General features: G+C 60.9%; 2 protein-coding genes across 3 annotated transcripts; both read right to left on the reverse strand.

The window, feature by feature from the left end:
• Positions 1-384: 384 nt before the first annotated feature.
• Positions 385-10,036, reverse strand: GOT2 (glutamic-oxaloacetic transaminase 2). 2 transcript variants are annotated; one of them, XM_035543769.2, is made up of 10 exons: positions 9,871-10,036; positions 5,920-6,076; positions 4,471-4,599; positions 4,054-4,113; positions 3,797-3,958; positions 3,506-3,610; positions 3,220-3,370; positions 2,795-2,960; positions 1,698-1,848; positions 385-1,220 (listed from the first exon to the last, which is right to left on the reverse strand). In XM_035543769.2, exons 1-10 carry the CDS (start codon positions 9,933-9,935, stop codon positions 1,098-1,100), a joined length of 1,269 nt encoding a protein of 422 aa, XP_035399662.1. In that variant the 5' UTR covers positions 9,936-10,036; the 3' UTR covers positions 385-1,097. The 2 variants fall into 2 exon arrangements, with proteins under 2 accessions (XP_035399662.1, XP_035399661.1); XM_035543768.2 differs by having other exon boundaries at positions 3,220-3,610; positions 9,871-10,024.
• Positions 10,037-11,253: 1,217 nt separating this feature from the next.
• Positions 11,254-16,778, reverse strand: CALB2 (calbindin 2). Its single transcript, XM_035543626.2, has 11 exons — positions 16,655-16,778; positions 14,711-14,787; positions 14,134-14,223; positions 13,879-13,959; positions 13,175-13,231; positions 13,010-13,087; positions 12,781-12,836; positions 12,233-12,272; positions 12,093-12,146; positions 11,752-11,823; positions 11,254-11,553 (listed from the first exon to the last, which is right to left on the reverse strand). The coding sequence occupies exons 1-11, from the start codon at positions 16,776-16,778 to the stop codon at positions 11,437-11,439; spliced, it is 846 nt and encodes a 281-aa protein (XP_035399519.1). The 3' UTR covers positions 11,254-11,436.
• Between the last annotated feature and the right edge of the window lie 2,952 nt (positions 16,779-19,730).

Raw genomic sequence — 19,730 nt, forward strand, 5'->3', positions numbered from 1 at the left:
GAAAGGGAACATCTGGTGTGCGGAAGAGACAAGATTCATCTGTGCCATGACGGGAGGAAGGCCCAAACTTGACCCGGCCCTGCATCAGTTTATTAGGATTAAAAAACTCAGAGTCAAGCAAGGCACAGGGCATTTGTCCTCGCCCATCTTTACAAGGAGAGGATGGATTTTGAGTTACCAGCTCTGACTGTGCTTGGGATCTTTCTGTCCTGATTTCTGGCATCACCAGACCAGACGAGATGGCCACCACCAGACACCCACGCAAGGGTGGACACACCTGGGCCCACACTCTGGTTCGTGGCAGTGGAACACAGACCCTGGCTTGCAGGCAGGGCCAATGTGCTTGGGGTACAGGGCAGGGGAGAGGCAGAGATGCACAGAGAGCAGTTTTCAGAGGAGGTTCTTATTGAAGGGCGAGAAATTTTCACCTTATAGCACGGGAAGGGAGGTTCAGAGCAGTGACAGGGGTCTGCCACACGCACTAACGCCACCGCGAATTACACTTGACAGATTCCCAGATGGAAAGAGCAAAGCCCACAATGGAGCACATTTTAGTAGTTACAAGTCCTCAGAGCCTTTACATCGGTTGTTGGAGGGCAGCTTCAGCGCTGCCTGGCCCTGAGCTCAGCAGCAGGAGGTGGAAGAGGAGGGAAGCTGCAGCAGGACAGGCTGAGGAGGACACAGGAGTGCACCCAAACAGCCCCCCTCAGCCCACCCCGCTCCCTGACCACTGCTGCCTGGGCGAGCAGCCTCACAAAGCCTTCTCGTGGAGAAATGAGCATGGGGATGCCTTCGGTGCCTACGCAGGTAGGATGGCAGAGCGCTAACCATTTGCTTCCTCCAGTGCAGATGGGTGCTGGGGCTGATGGACAAAGGACGAGCAGCAGTGGAGAATGGCTGTGACAAGTGGGAGCCAGCAATGATGTCCCTGCTCCACAACGTGGTGCGATTTTGACTAGGCTTCTACAACAACTCATCTACAAGATACATTCAGCAGCGGCGTTAAGTGCTGTGGTTGGAAGTATTCTGCTTGCTTCCTTTCCTTCCCCTTCTTCCACCAGCGGGGAAGGCCAACAGCTCCAGAGCACGCTCTGTCTTTACTTGGTGACTTGATGGATGGCATGAGCCAGGTAACCTACGTTGCCCGACGTAACACCCGCCATGGAGATTCGGCCGTCCTTTGTCATATAGATGGAGAACTCCTTGATCAGCCGCTCCACCTGGGATGAAAGAGCAGAGTTCAAAATTCAGCCCGACCTCTACTCTGTTAGCAGATTGCAAATTTACCCAGCTTGCCAGAATCGACAGCAAGCTGGGTGCCAGCAGACACATCATCCAGCCACCTGCAGAGCTCTGGGAAAGCAAGAGCTGCTGCTCGACTCTTGGGCAATACACAAACACCGCAGATGTTCAGCCAGGAGTCACCTCGCTGGAGCTGACCTCCAAGGTCACCTCAGAGTGGCACTAAGTGACTGCTTCCTTTGACAGACAAGCAGGCTACAATTGCTTTCAGTCTCCACAAGCACAGCAAGGAGCAGAGCAAGACACGGGTCCCCACGGTGCTCCAGTTCTGCAGGCTTGGAAGACGTTCTTATTGAGAAAGACCTGTCCCTGGAGGCTCATTTTGGCACCCACAGCCCACATCTTTCTGACAAGTACTACACAGAACACCTCGATACCAGGGGAACTGCGTTTACCTGCTCAGGCTTCAGCCCTGTGAAGCAAAACATGCCAATCTGGTCGGTGATGTGCTGCCAGTTGCGGGAGGATCCCTCTTTCTTGAGGTTGGACACCAGCTGAGTCCGCATGCCGATGATCCGGTCAGCCATGCCCTTCACCTCCACCAGCCTGAGAATTCAACCCAAGACCTGGTCAGAGCAGAGCTGTGATGCTCCAACGCTGCTCCCTCCCCAGCTACCTGGGAAGCAACCCTCTCCACCTTGTACCCCCAAAGCATGGGGTGTGTAACACAAGGCAAAGCAAACCCCAGAGAGCATGAACCTCTTGCTCCAGCTGGGCAGTTGCTTCTTTCTCCCAGCATCCAAAAGTGATAAAAAAAAAAGGTGCTATTTATTTATTTCATAGCTGTTGGACACTACAAGAGAGTCTCAGCATCTCTCACTGCTGAAAGCCATGGCAGAATTGGAGGCCTCATGGCAGCACTGCCCAAACCCACATCAAATAACACCTGGGGGGTGCAGGGGTACCCCCAGCACAGGCAGACAGCCCCAGCTCCAAGGCCGTGCAGCGAGGGGACATCTCTGCCAGATTCTGGATCTGGCCAAAGCAGCGCAGCCCCAGCAAGGCCCCGACACACAGCCAGCCTTTGTCCTGCACGGCCAGCTGCTGCCAAGGACCCAGCACCCCGGGGGAGCAGCGCAGGCTGACGCCAGGAAGCAGGCTTAGGGCACGAGGGTTACATTCCTGAGTCTTTATTCCCGGGGGACTTAAGCTTCCACTTCCCCCATGTGAGACTCACTAAGTGGCTACAATGCTTTAGTCAGTCTTTTGTGCTCCTGAGACAGGCAGCTCCTGCAGACTTCAATCCCAGGGAAGCTTTATCCCCTCCTCTAGAGTGTTTTCTGCCTCAGTAATGCAAAGGAAACCCGTACGTGCCGGGCTGGACTCATACTAGCCGATGCCAGTTGGATCTGAGCAGCGATTTCTCCAGAGGACAGCAGCAGCGCGTGGTGCTGACTGTACCCTGCAGCTATCAGCCAGCTGCCTGTGGCATAGCAGGCAGCAAGCACGGCGTCACGCCTCGCCGTCACAGGCATTGGGAGTTCCCTCTTACCACTCCTTTCGCAGCTCAGGGGTGTTCAGGATGATGGAGGCGATGCGGGCTCCGTTCAGGGGCGGGTTGGAGTACATGGGACGGATGAGGATCTTCAGCTGCGACTCGACCCTCTTGGCTTCCTCTGCATCACTGCAGATCACCGTGAAGGCACCCGCACGCTCTCCTGAAACGGGGGTGGTCAGGTCCCAGCCTCTGCCCGTGGATATCCAGGGCTGGGGCAGGGCTCCTCCAAACACCACGCTGGTTTAGCAGAGCCCTGCCCTCTAGTAGGGTCCCCAGCAGCTCCCTCCTGCGCCCTGTTCAGTACTACGGGATGGGCACGCACAGGCAGCAGCTGGCACTGGGAGAGTGCCAGGCATCTCTAGGAAGACGCTGGCTGCTAATCCAGCCCGGAAGAGTCCCCCCACCACCGCCCAACTCACCGTACAGCCCCATGTTCTTGGCGTAGGACTGCGACAGCACGATGTTGATGCCCTGCTCGATGAAATGCCGCACAGCCCAGGCGTCCCGGTTGATGTCCCCGCTGGCAAAGCCCTGGTAGGCCATGTCGAAGTACACCAGGAGGTTCCGTTTCTGCCAGAGAAGGAGTGGCAGCGTCACAGAGTGTCCAGCTGGTGCTTGCGAGGAGACACCAGGTACGTGAAAGAGGAAACCAGAGGTGGTTTTCCCAGGAAGCGCGCAGCATCCCCGGGACACCTTACTGCTCACCTTCACCATGGCTGCCAGCTCCTTCCACTGCTCCTGCCGGGGATCCACTCCGGTGGGGTTGTGAGCACACGCGTGCAAGAGGATGATGCTCTTCTCTGGAATTTTCTAAGGAAGATGGAACAGCCAGTGAGTGATTGACAACATCTGGGCACTCTCCTCGGGTGGTGAGATGTGACTTGCCCTGGATGGGCCCTGCAGGGCTCCCAGCCTCCATTCAGCACAGTTAGGCTAACACAAGATCATCCATTCCCCACATCACCTCCCTGCTTCCAGCTGTGAAAGGCGACTCACAGAAATGTCCTCCACGGCTCCAGCGAAGTCAAGGCTGCACGTTTTGGGGTCGTAGTAGCGGTAAGCCTGAAGTTGCAAGCCTGCATCGCGGAAGATGGGCGTGTGATTGCCCCAGGAGGGTTTGGGTAGGTACACGTCACGGCTGGACTTGAAGAACCGTTGCTGACCAAGAGAAAGACAGAGTGTTCAAACAGACTGGACAGACTCAGCTCCTGCCAAAAGATGTCTCTTCCTTCCCCAGCCGGCCAGGGACTCACCAAAAAATTGGCTCCAATTCGCAGAGATCCAGTCCCAGAAATACCCTGCACGGTGACATACTGCAAGGGAAGGAACAAGTACAGGAGTCTGAGCAGATGCAGTAGGATACAGCAACAGCCCAGCCACCACGACAACATTAGCGCGCGCACACCACGGTGACAGCTGACCCGAACGGGGACACGGGGCTGGAGGGGACCGCATGGATCTGCCCCCTGTAGGGCAGGGAGTCGGACCTTTTTGGGGCCCCCTCCTCGGGAAGGGCTGCTTTACCACAGCTGCCGAGGAGGCGGTTAGCCCTGGGGCTAGCCAGCCAGCAGCTCAGAGGCACCAGCAGCCACGCCAGTCCTGCTTGGTGCCCACATACTGCCCACAAGTCACCGTGCTGCCCACCCCCTGCTCCCCAGCCCGCTCCTTACCCGGCCGCTCTTGAAAGCCTCGCTGTTTTCACCCAGCGCCAGTTCTGCCGATGCCCGGGTGAAATCCGCCAGCCCCCCGATGGGCAAGTACTCCTTGTCCATCTTCTTAGAGGCTATCATCGCCTCTGCCTGGAAAGAAGGACACACATTCAGCACGGAAAGCATCACCATGGAGAGGACGGTGGACAGCTCACGGTCACTTCTCTTCACATTTGCTCTCTCAAAAGCAGCAAAGGCTGACAGGAGCTTCTCTTCAGAGACCGGGGCCCATCAGAGCCAGAGGAGCAGTACGTTTCTGGTACATTTCCTGCTTTTACCATGAGACAAGGTCCCCCGGCAACCACCAGATCCCTCAGTGGGTGTCACCATCAGCCTGGCAGAGCCAGGTAACTGGGAGCCAGAGGAGAGCACCAGTTCCAGCCCAGTACGAGCTAGCGCTGCTGCACAGGGACACACGTTTCTTTGCCCACACTAGAATTGTCCCCCAGGATGGGGAGACTTGGCTGTTATGGAGGAGCAGAGGCTGTCTCTACACAGAGACACCCCAAACCAGGTAGGGTAGCAAGCTCTTCGTGGTGCCTTGTCACGCTGTGAAGGTTATGGAACTAGATAAAGAAGATTTTAAAAAAATCTGGGAAACCCAGCCAATTTTGAAAGCAGCCTGACTGACAGCCTTTGGAGGTGGCTGCCTCCAGCTTTGCTGATCTCTGCTTCTTTCAGGCAGAGCCGGCACTAGAACCAGTCCAAGTTTTTATTTAACAAAGCATCAGATTAAAATACGGTGATGTAGACAATCGGAGCGCTCTGGGAACCCTGTCCGTACTCCCAGAGCAGCGGGACGACGCTGGCAGCGTTCACACAGCACCAGAAGCTCCTCCTGACACCACCCGGGCTCCCTGGTTATGACCCAGCTGTGGTGCGGGCTGACGCAGGAGTGAGGGCAAGGGATGGCTTTAAATCCTACACCAATGAGGAGCGGGGACAGCGCATCCTCCCGACACCAAGGAGACCAGCCAGGCAACGTGCGCGTCAGCTGGCGGCTATTTAGCGGCCTTTTCGTAGAGCCCCCGAAGGCTCCATAATCCCCTCAAGGGCAGTGTCCATATCCAGCTCCCCGGGCTGGAGTTTTAGAGTTTTAGTCTGGCTTATGGAGAAGCTGGTAACGAAGGCTCAGCAGAATTTCTATGGCTAATCCAGTGAGGGGACAACGTCAGCTCTTTCCTCGTCCCAGAGAGCATCGGTTTGTTCAAGGAACACCTTGAGGTTGAGAATACACCTGGGCTGGGGGGCTCCCGGAAGTCAGCGATAGATTAGACTGACCTGGAAGGGGCCAGGACAACTATTCCCCGTTTTATCCGCTACTACACAACCACCCCATGCCTCAGAAGCACTGGCACTGCTCACAGAGGTATCTGCACAGCGCCTGCTGCCCCGCAGCACCCGGCTCACCTTGCGAACGCAGCTCAGCACGTACGGCTTCCCGTTGTCGTCCCGGTACGCCCCCACACCCAGGTTCATCTTCTTGGAGTTGGTGTCGCGCTTGAAAGCTTCTGTCACCCCCAGGATAGGGTCGGGGGGACCCATCTCCACGTGGGACCACCATGAGCTGAAGGGGAAGGAGCATCTCAGGGTTAGGCCGGAGGACGGGGCACGGCGCGGTGCCCCGCAGCTCCCGAGGTCTGCACAGCTCAGGAGGACGCGCACCGCCGCGGACACAAGCTGCTGTGCTGTGGCTCTGTATGGGCAGAATGGGCACAAACCCCGCGTGCCACCTCCAAGCACGGCAGGGACGTTTCTGGGGGCCCAAGCAGAGCAGCACGAGCGATGCCAGGCGGGCATTTGTGTGAAGCACGAACACTGAGCTTCTTCCGAGCTCCTGGAGAGGCTCTCGTGCATGAAACTTAACCTGCTGTTCCCACAACGTTGGCTTCCTAGCAGGTATTTCCCTTCCCTGCCCTAAAAACCCCGCCCGGCTCTAACACGGGTGTTGTAGCCAGACACTCTTTTCCTGGAAATCAGGCAGGACGCTTTCCTCCCAGCACGACGAGCGAGGAGCTCCTGGCAGCCAAGCACAGGCCCTCCCTGCGTCAGCTCCAAAAGCTTCCTGCCCACTGCCGGGCGTCCTGAAGGCACTGAGCTCCTCGGAACGCCAAGGACAGGACAGGCCACGCTATAAAAAGAAACTCCTTGGCCTCAGCCTCCCCCCGTCCCGCGCTCAGGCTGGTGGGGGCAGGAGGTGTCGGCTTCACCTCGCTGCTCAGCCCGGGGAGGTACCAGCGCCGTACAGGAACGCGGTGCAAGGGGCTGGGGAACCGAGAGAGGCTCTCGTCCCAACAGGAAAACAGAACTCACAAGTCACTTCTCCCTCCACTCAGGCCCTGTTTTGGGTCTGTTTAGACCCAGTTTAGTCGCTACACAAACACACTTCGCACTAGCTCGTGTGTGTAGATTGCTTCCCATCAGAGCCCACACCTCCCCGTTGCCGCACTCTCCCAGCACCGCAGCATTTCCGAACAAAACCCCTCCGTTTCCCGTCTCAACAAGCTCTGTGGCAAAACAGCAGCGAGCACGTACGAGGCAGACACCTCGTCTCGTTTAAAAATGGAAGAAGTGTTTAGCCTCCCCCAGCCCACGGAGCGGAGAGGTAATTAAGACTCGCTAAGCACGGGATCAGCCTCGCAGAGGATGAGTCACTCGTGCCAGGACGCGCCCCGCAGCGGGACACGCGGCGCATCCCTCCGTGGTTTACCTGGCCTGCGATTATTTTGGCACCCAGGGCTGTCCTCCTGCCCGGCTGCTCACCAAGAGGCTCACGGCGTTCGAGGTGTTCAGGTCCTGCACACCTCAGCAGGTCACAACTGCTGCAATTAGCGCTGATCCTGCGGGCATTCACCTAAGCTCCAGGGCTCCAGAGTTAAATACTTTTGTTCTGAGCCTTTCGATCGGCTTAGGGCTGCTTTAGGGCCGATTTTCCCGTTCTCAGCCCGAGGGCTTTGGGGTGAAGGCAGCAGAAAGGCTCCTCTGCTGCTTCCAGGGAGCGCAGCTGGCAGGGGGACAGGAGGAAGCAGCCCACGATGAGATGTCCAAACACACGATGAGATGTCCAAACACACCGAGACACACAGGAGGGATCAGCCAAAGCCTTCCCAAGGGGCTCGGGACCAGGGACCGAACAGGGACCTAAGCCCACAGGCCCTACCACACCCCACGTAAGCACGAAGCGCTGCCTCTGCGCTGCATTGTATTTTATTTCAGGCAATCCAAAGAGCGCTGGTCTCAGATAAAGGTCAGAGTTATAAACTGCCCGGCCTCCCTGCCCACGCCGCAGGGCTGGAGGCGTTTCGGTGCCGAGACCTGAGGGAAAGGCAGCTCAAGCTGCGGTTGCTCTGCCGGAGGTTTGCTCGGGGCAAGCCAGGAAAAGTTTTTCCATCCACTTCTGGGCAGGAGTGAGTCAGCGCCGGGGCGCGGAGCGGGGCTGTTATCCTGCAGCCTCCCTGCTTTCTGCCAGGCCGCCCCCCACGTGTGATGTGGGACAGAAGGGGCAAAAAACACACCAGGAACCCCATAAAGGCGCACTGCCTGCTAACTGTGGCTGTGGAACCCAGGGGCTGTGCTTTTGGGCTCCCACCAGGCCCACACAGCAAGCTTTCCTCCACGTAGGCAAGCGCTTCCAGCTCTGCTGAAGGTTTCCTTTGTTCCCCACGGCACGGCCACACCAGGCGCTGGTTTCAGAGCCTCTGCCAAAGCCCTGCAGCAGCTCTGCAAGCCCCAGCGGAGCCAAGAGGCCAAAGGCTCCGCGCCCGCGATGCCGCAGCTACAGCAAATATTTACAGGAGAAGGACGCCAACGGGCCGCTCCTGCGAGCCCAGAAAGCCCCAGGTGGCCGCGGGGAGCTGCCCACCCAGAGGAGCGTTTACAGCAGCTGCCTCGTGGTGCAGGAGGGCTGAGCACCAGCCCGGCGGGACTCGGTGTGCCCAAGGAGCTGCCTTCACCGTTTTGGCTCTCGTCACCTCCGCCCTGACTTCAGGGCTCCTGTGCCCGAGCACGAATTCCTGAAGATGAGGGAGGGGAGGACTGCTGCTCGCTGCTCAGCATCCCCACGGGCTGCGTGGGAACAAGGCACAAAGGCTCCTCGCTCGCAGGAGGCACAGCCTGAGTAGCTTTAGGTGACCTACATCCAGCGGGGTAATTTGCAGCCGTCTAACAAAACCTGGGGAAGGCGAAGCCGCCATGGATTGGCCGCCACAGGCAAGGCACAGGACCAAGGGGTCCAAGGGCAGAACGGGGTAAATCAACGCGTAACAGCCCTCTGCGCCCGCTGCAACGGGGAAACTCCACTTCCCTGTGCTGCCCCGGGCTGGGGCCCGGTCCCTGCAGCTTCCCAGAGCCAGCAGGGACCAGGAGGCTCTGCTGGGAAGAGCAGCGGGGCTCAGACCCCTTGGCTGCTGAGTGCTGCCGCTGGGGTGTCCCCAGAGGCTGCCCTGGGGCTCCGGCTGCACCCCCTGTCCTCACATCCGTCCCTCCGTCCTCACGTCCGTCCCTCCGCTGCCTTCAGAGCAGGGAGCCCAGTGCAGAACAGCCCCTACGGGAACACCACGTGCCAGGCAGCAGCCCCCGGCCCCATTTCAAGGCACGCGGGGTCCCTGGGACCCCAGTGCACGGGGCCCCCCCCCCACCCCTGTGTCTCGGCGCAGAGGAACCCAGCCATGCTGCGCGACCCCAGCAGCCCCAAACCCCGCCTCACCGCGTATGGTGTACCTGGGGCCCCCCGCACGTCCCCAGCCCCGTGCCCCGCTGCAGAGGGACCCCTGCCCCGCTGCACACCCTGCTGCACAGACCGCCCCCGCCCCGCTGCGTGGCCCCGGCCCCATCCCACGCTGAGCAGCGCCGCCCCCTCCCCAGCACAGACCCCTACATCTCGGTGCACAGGGCCCCGTGGCCCCATCCCGTGGGCGGGCCCCCGCCCCACACCCTGGCGCACAGGCCCCCGGCCCCCCTGCACGCCCCCGCCCCATATCCCAGTGCTCAGGGGCCCCCCCTCGCCCCCACTGCGCGCCCCCGGCCCCACTGCGCGCGCCCCCCGCCCCGCCCCCCCCTCGCCCTCCAACGCGCCTCCTCAAGGGCAGCCGGGGGCCGCCGGCCCCGCCCGCAGCCAATCAGGGCGCGCGCCCCCCGACTCGCCCGGCCCGCCCGGCCAATGGGCGCGCCGTCCCCATGGCAACGCCGCTCCCGCCCCCCCCCCCCCCACCCGGCCTACGGGCCGCCCCGAGGGACACGCTTCCTCACCGCGAAGCCCTCCCTGCCCCCCACGAGGCCGCCCCCTCTCCACAGCGGCGGCGGCCGGGCCCTGGCGGCGCCGAAGCGGCTCCGGCGGCTGCCCCCGAGGCCTCCGGGCCTCACCTGGCGCGGACGGCGGCGGCGCGGCGGGGGGCGGCGAGGAAGCGGCAGCTCTGCAGCAGCGCCATGGCGGCGGGCGGGACGGTGTGAGCGTAGCCGGCAGACAGAGCTCCCCGCGGCACCGCACCGCGCGTGCGCAGCGCCACCCACGGGAGACTCCGCCCCGGTGGCCCCGCCCCCCGGTGGCTCCGCCCCGCCCACAGCGCCCCCTGGCGGCCGGGAGGTCCCCGTGCGGCAGCGCCCGGCGGGGGGCGCTGGGCTGTACTGGGCGGTGCTGAGCCCTGCTGGGCTGCACTGGGCGGTGCTGCGCCCTGCTGGGCTGTGCTGTGCTGTACAGGGCAGCACTGCACCATACTGGTCGGTACTGGGCTATTCTGGGCTGTACCAGGCCACACTGGGCTGTACAAGACTGCACTGCACCATACTGAGCTATGCTGTGCCGTACTGGGCTGCACTACACCATACTGGGCTATACTTATGCTATACTGGGCTGTACTGCACCGTACTGAGTTGTACTGGGCTATTCTGGGCTGTACAGGACTGCAGTACACCATACTGGGCTATACTGAGCTGTACAGGACTGTACTGGTGTACACTGGGCTGTACAAGACTGCACTGCACCATACTGGGCTATACTGCGCAGCACTGCACCATACTGGTTGGTACTGTGCTATTCTGGGCTGTACCAGGCCACACTGGGCTGTACAAGACTGCACTGCACCATACTGGGCTATACTGTGCCATACTGGGCTGCACTGGGCTATACAGGACTGCACTGCACCTCACTGGGCTGTGCTATGCCATACTGGGCTGTACTGCACCACACTGAGCTGTACTGAGCCCTGCTGGGCTGTACTGGGCCATACTGGTCTGTACTTATGTCATACTGAGCCTTACAGAGCTGCACTGCACCGGGCTGCAGAGGGCAGCGGTAGGACCCACTGGACTATACAGGACTGCACTGGGCCATACTGGGCTGTTAGGGGTTATGTGGGTCTGTACTGCACCACACAGCCTGTACCAGGCCATACAGGACTGCACTGGGCCATACTGGCTGCTCTCTCTCCACCAAGCCCGGACCCCCTCGGTGCCCCCCCCATCCACAGCCCTGTGGGGCTGAAACCCGGTCCTGCCACCCCATTTCGCAGCAAAAAAAGCATTTTAGGAAAAAAAAAAAAAGTCCAACCATGAATGAATGGTGCAACCACATTTTTTTCAATTTTTTTATTTATTTTTTTTTGCTCTAAACCTATTGTTTTTGCCCTGGCGAGGCGGCCCAGCTGCCCTTGCTGAGCCCCCGCAGTGCTGCGGCCCCCTCCCAGCTTTGTTTGCGAACTCGTCTTTGGTAACAGAGAAAAAAAAAATAAATAAATTAACTCAAGAAGAGACCAAAAACCCAAAAGCATCCCCCCCTCCGAGAAACAAACAAACAGAACAACCGAAAAGCAACCAGGCGGGTGGGATTAAAAACAAAATAAATTAAAAAATAAATATATATTTATGCCCGAGGCAGGGATTTTAATGGGGAAACGAAGCCGGGGCACGGGGAGGAGGAGGAGGAGGGGGAGCCTAGACGGGGGGCTCGCTGCAGAGCACGATCTCCAGCTCCTTGCGGTACAGCCTGCCGCCGTCGGAGAGGTTCATGATGCTCCGGCGGTAGTTGGTGAGCTGCTGGATGCTCATCTCCTGTGGGTGGGTCGGGGCTCTGCGTGCACCCATGGGTGCTGGCAGCCCCCTGCTCCCTCTGTCCCGGGAGCCGCCGCCGCCTCCTGCCCGGCCTGGGCAGGGCCCGTGGGGACAGGGACATGCGGGGAGGGAGGGAGGTGTCCCCCGGGAGGTGCCGGTCCCCAGGGGCTCCGTCCCACCCCGCCGGTCCCCGCTTACCTTCTTGTTCTTCTCGTAGAGGTCCTTCAGCAGCGCGTCCAGCTCGTGCTCGTCGATGAAGCCGCTCCCGTCCTGGCAGGGGGGACATGAGCAGGGCACCAGCCCGGGACCATCCCGCGACCCCACGTCTCCCACCCCATGGAGGGACTGGGAAATCTCCCCCAGGAGACCCCCCCCAGAGCCGCCACCTACACCAGAACCTCCCCAAAGCATCCCCAGCCCTGCGCAGTGGGGACAGCGCTGTGCCGAGCCGCTCCACCCCCGCATCCCCCTCTTCATCCCCACTTTGTACCCCTCTTGCCAGGGGCTCCCCACGGCCCCCTCTTCCCCCAGCTCCCTACCTTGTCATAAAACGCGAAGATGGCGTTGAATTCCTCTGAGGAGAGCTTCATCCCCTGGGCAGCGGGAGACACGGAGGCATGAAGGTGAGCACAGAGGCACATCACAAACATAGGGTAGGAATTTTATATATATATTTTACCTGAAACTTAAGAAGGAAGTTCTCTTGCACTGGCAAAAGTCTGAAAAGCAAGGGATGGGTGGAAAACTGTGAGCCAGGCTTCCCAAAACACCGCTCTGGACCAGGCACCACCGCGGTGGCTGAAGTGCTACCGGTGGGCGCAGAGCCCCTGCTCCCAGCCCGCCCAATCTCTGCGGTGAGGAGGGAGCCCAATTTGGCCAAAATCACTTCCCCCCCCCCCTTTATTTTGCAGGGTCAATTTTGGGCTGGATCCATCCCCGAGCCACCGCAGGGCACGGGCAGGGTGGGGGCTCAGAGGGACGGGAGTGCAGCCCGGTGTGGGACGGTGGAGCAGAGGGGACCTGGCGCTTGACGTTGCCTTTCCAGAACACAGATTCTGGGCTTTCTTCCTTAAAAAAGACGGTCAGTGAGGCCAGGTGGGTCCTCACGGTCCCGCCCTGACCCTTCTCCTTTGCAGGGAGACACCGCGGGGTGGAGGAGAGCCAGAGCGACCTCCCGCCAGGCGTCTTTTGGGCTTTGTGTCCCTCCCCACCGCCCCGTGGCCTTACCGGGACATCTCCGAGAGCCCCAGCTTCCCGTCCCCGTTCATGTCGAACATCCGCAGCTGCAGGACACAAGCGGCCCCCGGTCACCCACTGCTGCCCCTGCGCCCCCTTCCACCAGCACCAGGGAGGGGAGCGATGGCTCCGGGCTCCCTCCCACCCGCCGTGGGGCAGCGCTGGGACCCCGCGGTCCCACGGGGCCGGGCTGGGGGTCCCCCCGCCGGCTGCCACCTACGATGGTCTGCGTGTACTCCTGCAGCTTGGGCTCGTCGTACGGCCGGTTTGCCTTCTTCAGCAGGTCCGACAAGAAGCCCTGCGGGGACAGGGGCCGCGCCGTCCCGCTGGCTGTCACCCCCCGTGACAGCGGGGACGTCCCCGCGCCCACCCGCTCGCAGCCCACCTTGAGCTCGTTGGCCTCGATGTAGCCGCTGCGGTCCGTGTCGTACCGTCTCCACGCCTGGGAAGGAGCCGCCGTGAGCACCGGCGGGTGTCCCCGCACGGATCCTTACTCCAGCGACACCCCCGATGGGGATGGGGACACCGATCCCACCAGCAACCCGTGGGGTCGGTCACCACCCCGTGCCTCCATCGTCCCTGCCGTGGTGGGTCACCCACGGGGCAGGACGCTTCCCAGGCCACGGCTTTGTGCCGGAGTTGAGGCGCTATTGTCCTTGCTGTGGCTCACCAAGTGGGTAATTAATATTTAATTACCTTCCCCAATTAAACGGAGCTCTCCACTCTGCTTTCAGGTGTTGCCTCCACCTTGGACCTCAGGGTCACTGTCCGAGCGTGGCGTGATGGCCACCCACCGGACACTGCGGTCCCCTCCAGCCCCAGCTGGGGTCGATTTTACCCCCAAAATTCCTTGGGGACGATTTATCCACCAGGCTGCTTTCTGGGGCTGGTTTTACCCCAAAAAGCAGGGGTTTGGGGCTGCTCATGAAGAGCATCTCTCCCTGCATCACCGAGCACCAGCGTGAGGTGCTCGGCTGCCCCAAGGTCCCCCGAAGCCAGGTGGATTTCGGTGGCAGTGCCACTTGTTCTGGCAGAGGATCCGGGCACCGCAGCGGTGGGGAAGGTCCACGCGCCGCCCGCCCCGCTCACCTCCATGAACTCCGCGCTGGAGCCCACGTGCTGGCGGAAACACAGCAGGAAATTCTCCTCCGTGGGCAGGATCTGGGCCAGCTGTGGGGAGCGCGAGGGTCAGCGGGGACCGCGGGGCATCAGCGGGGCACCACGAGCTCACGGTGCCCTGCTCGCGGCCCCGACCCAGCTTTGCCGAGCGTCTCCCCACCCGGCTGCACTGCTGGTCTCACCGCCCTGTCCTCCTCCTCCTCCTCCTCCTCCAGCATCGCTCACCTCGGCCATCTCGATTTTGCCGTCCGCGTTTTTGTCGTACTTGTGCATGAACTCCTTCATCTTGTCGCCCAGCTTGTCCTTCCGGGAGTCCTGCTGGCAGCGAGAGGGGTCAGGAGCGTTTTCCCCGCCTTGCTGTCAAAACCCTGAGCTGTTCTTCCCATCCCATCCCTCCAGGAGAGGGGACGCAGGACATGCAGCCCAGCCGGGATGGCATCAAATGGCACAAGTGACACGGCCACCAGCGTCCCAGCACGACCAGGACCAGGGCCGGGAGCCCCCAGCCTCAGCTTCCCATGCGGACCCGTGCCTCAGTTTCCCCCGACCCCTTCGGGAAGCCCTGCAGCTCCCCTGATGTTTTTAACTAGGGCTTCTTCGTTCAAGGCATGCTGCCACCGACCTGGCGGTGTGCCAGTCCCTTCCCAGGGGGGTCCCCACCCGCGGGACCACGCGGTGACCCAGCACAGTGGTCCCACCGCTCTCCCAGCCATTCCCCAGTGAGATGCATCTGCCAGCAGCCCAAAATTTGGGGCAGGAGGGATGTGGGGAAGGAGGGAGCAAAGCCAGGAGAGCCCCTTACCACCCCGGCCCCCTTCCGAGCGCTTTCCAGCTCCTGGAAGAAGTTTTCCAGCTCCTTGCCTTCGATGTAGCCATTTCCTGGGGAGGAAATTTTAAAAAAGGGAGCTAAACCCCTCGGGTGTTTTCCAGGGCAGGGATGCTGCCGGGGGATGTTTAATTAAACCTCTCGGTCCTGCCCGAGCATCCTCCAGCCAGGGCCTTCGGGAAACGGCGCAGCCCCAGGGTGGGACAGAGAGGTGCCCGAGGGACGGGGTCCTCGGTGCTGCCACCCACCAGAAGTCCTCCTGTCCACACCTGGCACAGCTGGGATGGCCACACTGGCTTTCCTCCCCCTTTCCTCCGCACTGCCTGACCGAAGGCGAGCTCAGGCTCTTCCTTGCAGGCATCCATAGCATGTCCCCCTCCCCCCAAAATCCCCCAATCCTTCCCCATTTCAGCCTCGGAGGCTGCTCAGGGCTTGAACCATCAGTGCCGGCGGACCCCAGGCAGCGGCTCCACCACGGCACCTGCAGCCGGGCGGGGGTCCCACTGGGACGAGGGGGTGGGCAACAGCCCGGCGGGGACCTCGGGTTCCTTCTCCTGCAGGGATTTCGCCTCTGTCACCCAGCCAAGGTCACGGCCGTGGCGTCTCCTTCCCAGCAGGGACCTCCTCGCCCTGCAGCCTCGCCGTGGATGGGCACCAGCCCCTCGCTGCACCTCTCCCGCTGCCCCCCAGCTGGTTTCGTCCTCCCCACAGGGACGCCCACCTTTGGGTGCCCCCCGCAGCCCCAGCGCCCTGCAGGGGGGTTACAGCACCCTGGGGACACGTCCCCGAGACTGGGGACAGAGCTGAGGAAGGCAGCTCCGGGGCACCACCGCTCCTCCTCCTCCTCCTCCTCCATGGGTGCAGGGGGGAGAAATCAGCGGTGGGGCTGAGCTGGGAGAGGAACGACCCCAGAAACCCATCGCCTGGCGTCTCCTGCACGAGCTGCCGCTCGCTTCGGGTGCGAGCTGCTGCCCGCAGAGCGCCGCGGGGATGCTCGGGGGTGCCCCGGCCACCCCACCGCGGGCCCCGACACGTCCCCGTGCCACTGCCCCGCGAGTCCCCCGGGCATGCAGCGAGCCCTGCGCGGCCACCAGGCACCCCCTGGCCCTGGCGGAGTGGGGCTGGGGGCCGGCAGCGGCGGGGAGGGGGCAGCTGCAGTGGCTGGAATGGACTGCGGGGCACCCGGAGCTGCTCGCCTTTTCCTTTCTTTTTTTTTTTTTTTGTTCTTTTTGGCATTATTTTTGCTTCTTCTTTCCACTTTTTTGCCTTTTTTTCCTCCAATTTCATTGTTTTTTTTGCCAGTTTGATTTACCCTTTTTTGCCCTTTTTGCCAATTTGTTTTGCCCTTTCTTGCCAGTTTGTTTTAGCCTTTTTTTTTTGCCAGTTTGTTTTGCCTTTTTTGCCCTTTTTGACAGTTCATTTTGCCTTTTCTTGCAAATTTGTTTTGCCATTTTTTCCTTTTTTTTTTTTCCAATTTGTTTTGTCCTTTTTCCCCCTTTTTTGCCATTTTTTGGCCTTCTTTCTCTTTTTTTTCCTAGTTTGCTTTACCTTTTTTTTTCCCCTTTTTTGCCAATTTGCTTTACCTTTTTTTCCCCGTTTTGCCAATTTGCTTTACCTTTTTTTTTTTCCCCTGTTTTTGCCGATTTGTTTTGCTTTTTTCCCCCTCTTTTTGCCAATTTAACTTGCCTTTTTTTTTTTTGTTTTTTTATTTTTTGCGCAACACATCACATTTAAATTTTTTTTCCCTCTTTCTCACAATCCCCCTGCTCTCCCCCAGCAGCAGCAGGGCACGGAGCAGCTGCACATCCCATCCCATCCCATCCCATCCCACCCCACCCCACGCACCGGGCGAGAGGGGGGGCTGCGGCCGGGACCCCCGACCACCCCCCGACCCCCGTCCCCCCGTCCCCCCGCACTGACCGTCGGCGTCGAAGTGCCGCCACACGTCGAGGAACTGGGACGCGCTCAGCTCGGCCAGGTGCAGGTGCGGGGCGCGCTGCGGGGCCGCCCCCCGCTGCGGGGCCGCCGCCTCCCTGCCGGCCATGCTCCGCCGCTGCCGCCGCCGCCGCCGCCGCCCGCTTTTATACCGGGACGGGCGGGGCGCGGCCGCCAGGGGGAGCCGGGGCACGGGGCGACGGCGGCCGGGGCGGGGGAGAGGGGGACGGGGGGGGTGGTCCCGTCCTGGGGGCGTCCTGTGCCGCCTGCCCTGTCCTGTGTCGCTTGGCCCCATCCTGCGTCACCTGCCCCTGCCCTGTGCCACCTGCCCTTGTCCTATGTCACTTGTCCCCATCCTGTGTCACCTGTCCTTGTCCTGTGTCACCTACCCCCTCCCCGTGTCACTTGTCCCCGTCTTGTGCCGCCTGTCCCATGTCACCTGCCCCTCTCCTGCATCACCTGCCCCTGCCCCGTGTCACCTGCCCTTGTCCTGTGCCACCTGCCCTTGTCCTATGTCACTTGCCCCCGTCCTGTGTCACTTGCCCCCGTCCTGTGCCACCTGCCCCCATCCTGTGTCACCTGCCCCTGCCCTATGTCACCTGCCCCTGTCTTGTGTCACCTGTCCCTGTCCTGTTCCACCTGCCCTGCCACATATCATCTACCCCTCACCTATATCACCTGCCCCCGCCCAATATCATCTACCCCTGTCCTGTGCCACCTGCCCTGTGCCACTTGACCTTGTCCTGTATCACCTGCCCCTGCCCCATGTCACCTGCCCCTCTCTGTGCCACCTGCCCTTGTCCTGTGTCACCTGCCCCTGCCCCATGTTACCTACCCCTGGCCAGTGCCACCTAGCCCTGCCCCATGTCACCTGCCCCATGTCACCTAGCCTTGCCCCATCACTTACCCCTGCCTATGCCACCTACCCTTGTCATCACACCTGCCCTCTGTCACCTACCCCTGGCCAGCGCCACCTACCCCTGTCCTATGTCACCTGCCCCTGCCTCACATCACCTCCCCCTGCCCCATCACCCTGCCCTGCCCTGCGCCGCCTCCCCCTGCCCTGTCACCCTGCCCTGTCCCCCGCTCCCTCCATTGCTCCATCCCTTCCTCCCTGCACCACCAGCCCCTGCCCGTGTCACCCAGCCCTGCCTGTCCCCGCATCCCTGCCCCATGTCCCCGTGCCGTGTCACCAACAGGTTGGTGGCAGGGCTGGGGGCTTGGCCACTGCCAGCACCACGGGAGGGACAATGCCAGTGGCCAAGTGCCACCTGTGCCCCCCCAGACACAAAACCTGCCCCCTGTGCCCACTTCTGGAGGAAGAAGTGAGGAGTTTTACCAGGAGCAATAAATTTTATTCCACAAAAGTCCCCGTGTGGGGACGTGCAGGATCTGGCCCCCAGGCTTCGCCCGCCCTGCTGGGGGGCTTTGGGGCAAGGGGGGAGCACTCCCCGCCCCTTGTCCCCAGCTCCCCAAGTGGCAGAGACATTCCCCACGCCAGGCAGCATCCCCTGGCTTCTGTCACCGCCGGCTGGTGGGGAGCCGTTGTCATGGCTACGGGGGGGAAATGATAATTCACATCCTGAAGGCTCAGCCGATGATGGACGTGCTTAATTAATGACGAGGATGGACGTGCTTAATTAATGAGAAGGACACAGGGCAGTGCAGGCAGGTGTGGGGCAGGGGCTTCGCATCCCACTGGTGCCCATAGGGTGAGCAGGGGGCCGAGGGGCTGCCCCGAGGTGCTGAGGCTTTTGGGATTGGGTTTGGGGACTTGGTGCAATGGATACGGCCCCGAGCCCAGTGATGCTGGGACAAGATGCAGGCACAGGAAGGGAGATGCTGCGCCAGCATCCATCAGAATGGGTCCATGCTGGGATGCTGAGAGCAGCCTCAGAGTGGGCACAGAGGCACCAACAGGTGCCTTTGGTACTCATTTTACAGTTTCTGCACCCCCCAAAAGCTTCCTTTTCCCTTGGGAGCATGATTCCTCTCTCTACCCCCTTGCTTTTCCTTCCCCCTCCCTTCAAAGATTTGCCAACGAGAGAGGCGAGAGGATGGGGACAAGAGCATCAAGTCCTTGTTGTGAAGAGCTGAAGTTTTGGGGAAAAATACACCAGAGCCCCCTTAGTTCAAATGCAGATTTTTGGTAAAGAGAAACATCTAAAAGACTTCTGATAACTTGAAGGCAAAGCACACATGCAGGTGCCGAGCAAGAACAAGCTTTATTTCCTCCCTGTTTCCTCCCCACGCACCATCCCCCACTTGCACTGTTGCAGTCCAGCCTTCTGAAACTCATCAGCCATGAAGATGGTTGGACCCCAAATCCCCTCATTAACCCCGTATATCCCTCCCTCCCCCAAAGCATGACTTCCGAAGCACCCAAGGCCGCACCCCACCCATCCCTCACAGCACCAGAAGGCTGGATGCTCGGAGTTCAGGCTCCCCAAGTCACCTCTGGGTGGAAGAAGAGCCCCCAGACCTCACCAGGCTCCAGTGCTATTTCAAAAATATTTCTATGGAATGATTTGGCAAAAAGAGTTAGGCATGGGGTAGATTTTCGGATGAAACCTCAGGCTGTAGCCATGCACAGGGTTTCACCCCGAAAGCCCCTTCTGGAGGGGCCGAGGGCTGTGCCTGGGCAGAGGAGCACACCCAGCCACCCCCGGGCAGGTGCTGGTGCCAGGCCCCCCGGGGACTGGCGCCTGGCTCAGGAAGGGCCAGCACCACACAGGATTTCGGAAATTATCTGGCCTCTCTCTGCCCTGTGACAAGCACATGCTGGAACAAGCCCTAGAAGGGAGCAGGTGAAGCTGGCTCCTCGCTCACACACGCCAGTTTTCGTGTCTCGCTGCTGCTAGACCTGAAAGGGCCACGGCTTTACAGAGGGGCTCGAGTCTCCTTGCTGCGGCATGTTGTCACCAGGACTGGTCCCTGGGGAGCTGTGAGTCGCATGGGACGAGGCACTGGCTCAGAGGGCACCTCCAAGTGCAAGGAGATGCTGAAAGAGTGACCCAGCCAGCAGGATGCCGCCCTGCATCCCTGCACGGCGCTCAGCACC

This window comes from Cygnus atratus, chromosome 12, assembly GCF_013377495.2.
Source record: "Cygnus atratus isolate AKBS03 ecotype Queensland, Australia chromosome 12, CAtr_DNAZoo_HiC_assembly, whole genome shotgun sequence".
Classification (NCBI taxonomy): domain Eukaryota; kingdom Metazoa; phylum Chordata; class Aves; order Anseriformes; family Anatidae; genus Cygnus; species Cygnus atratus.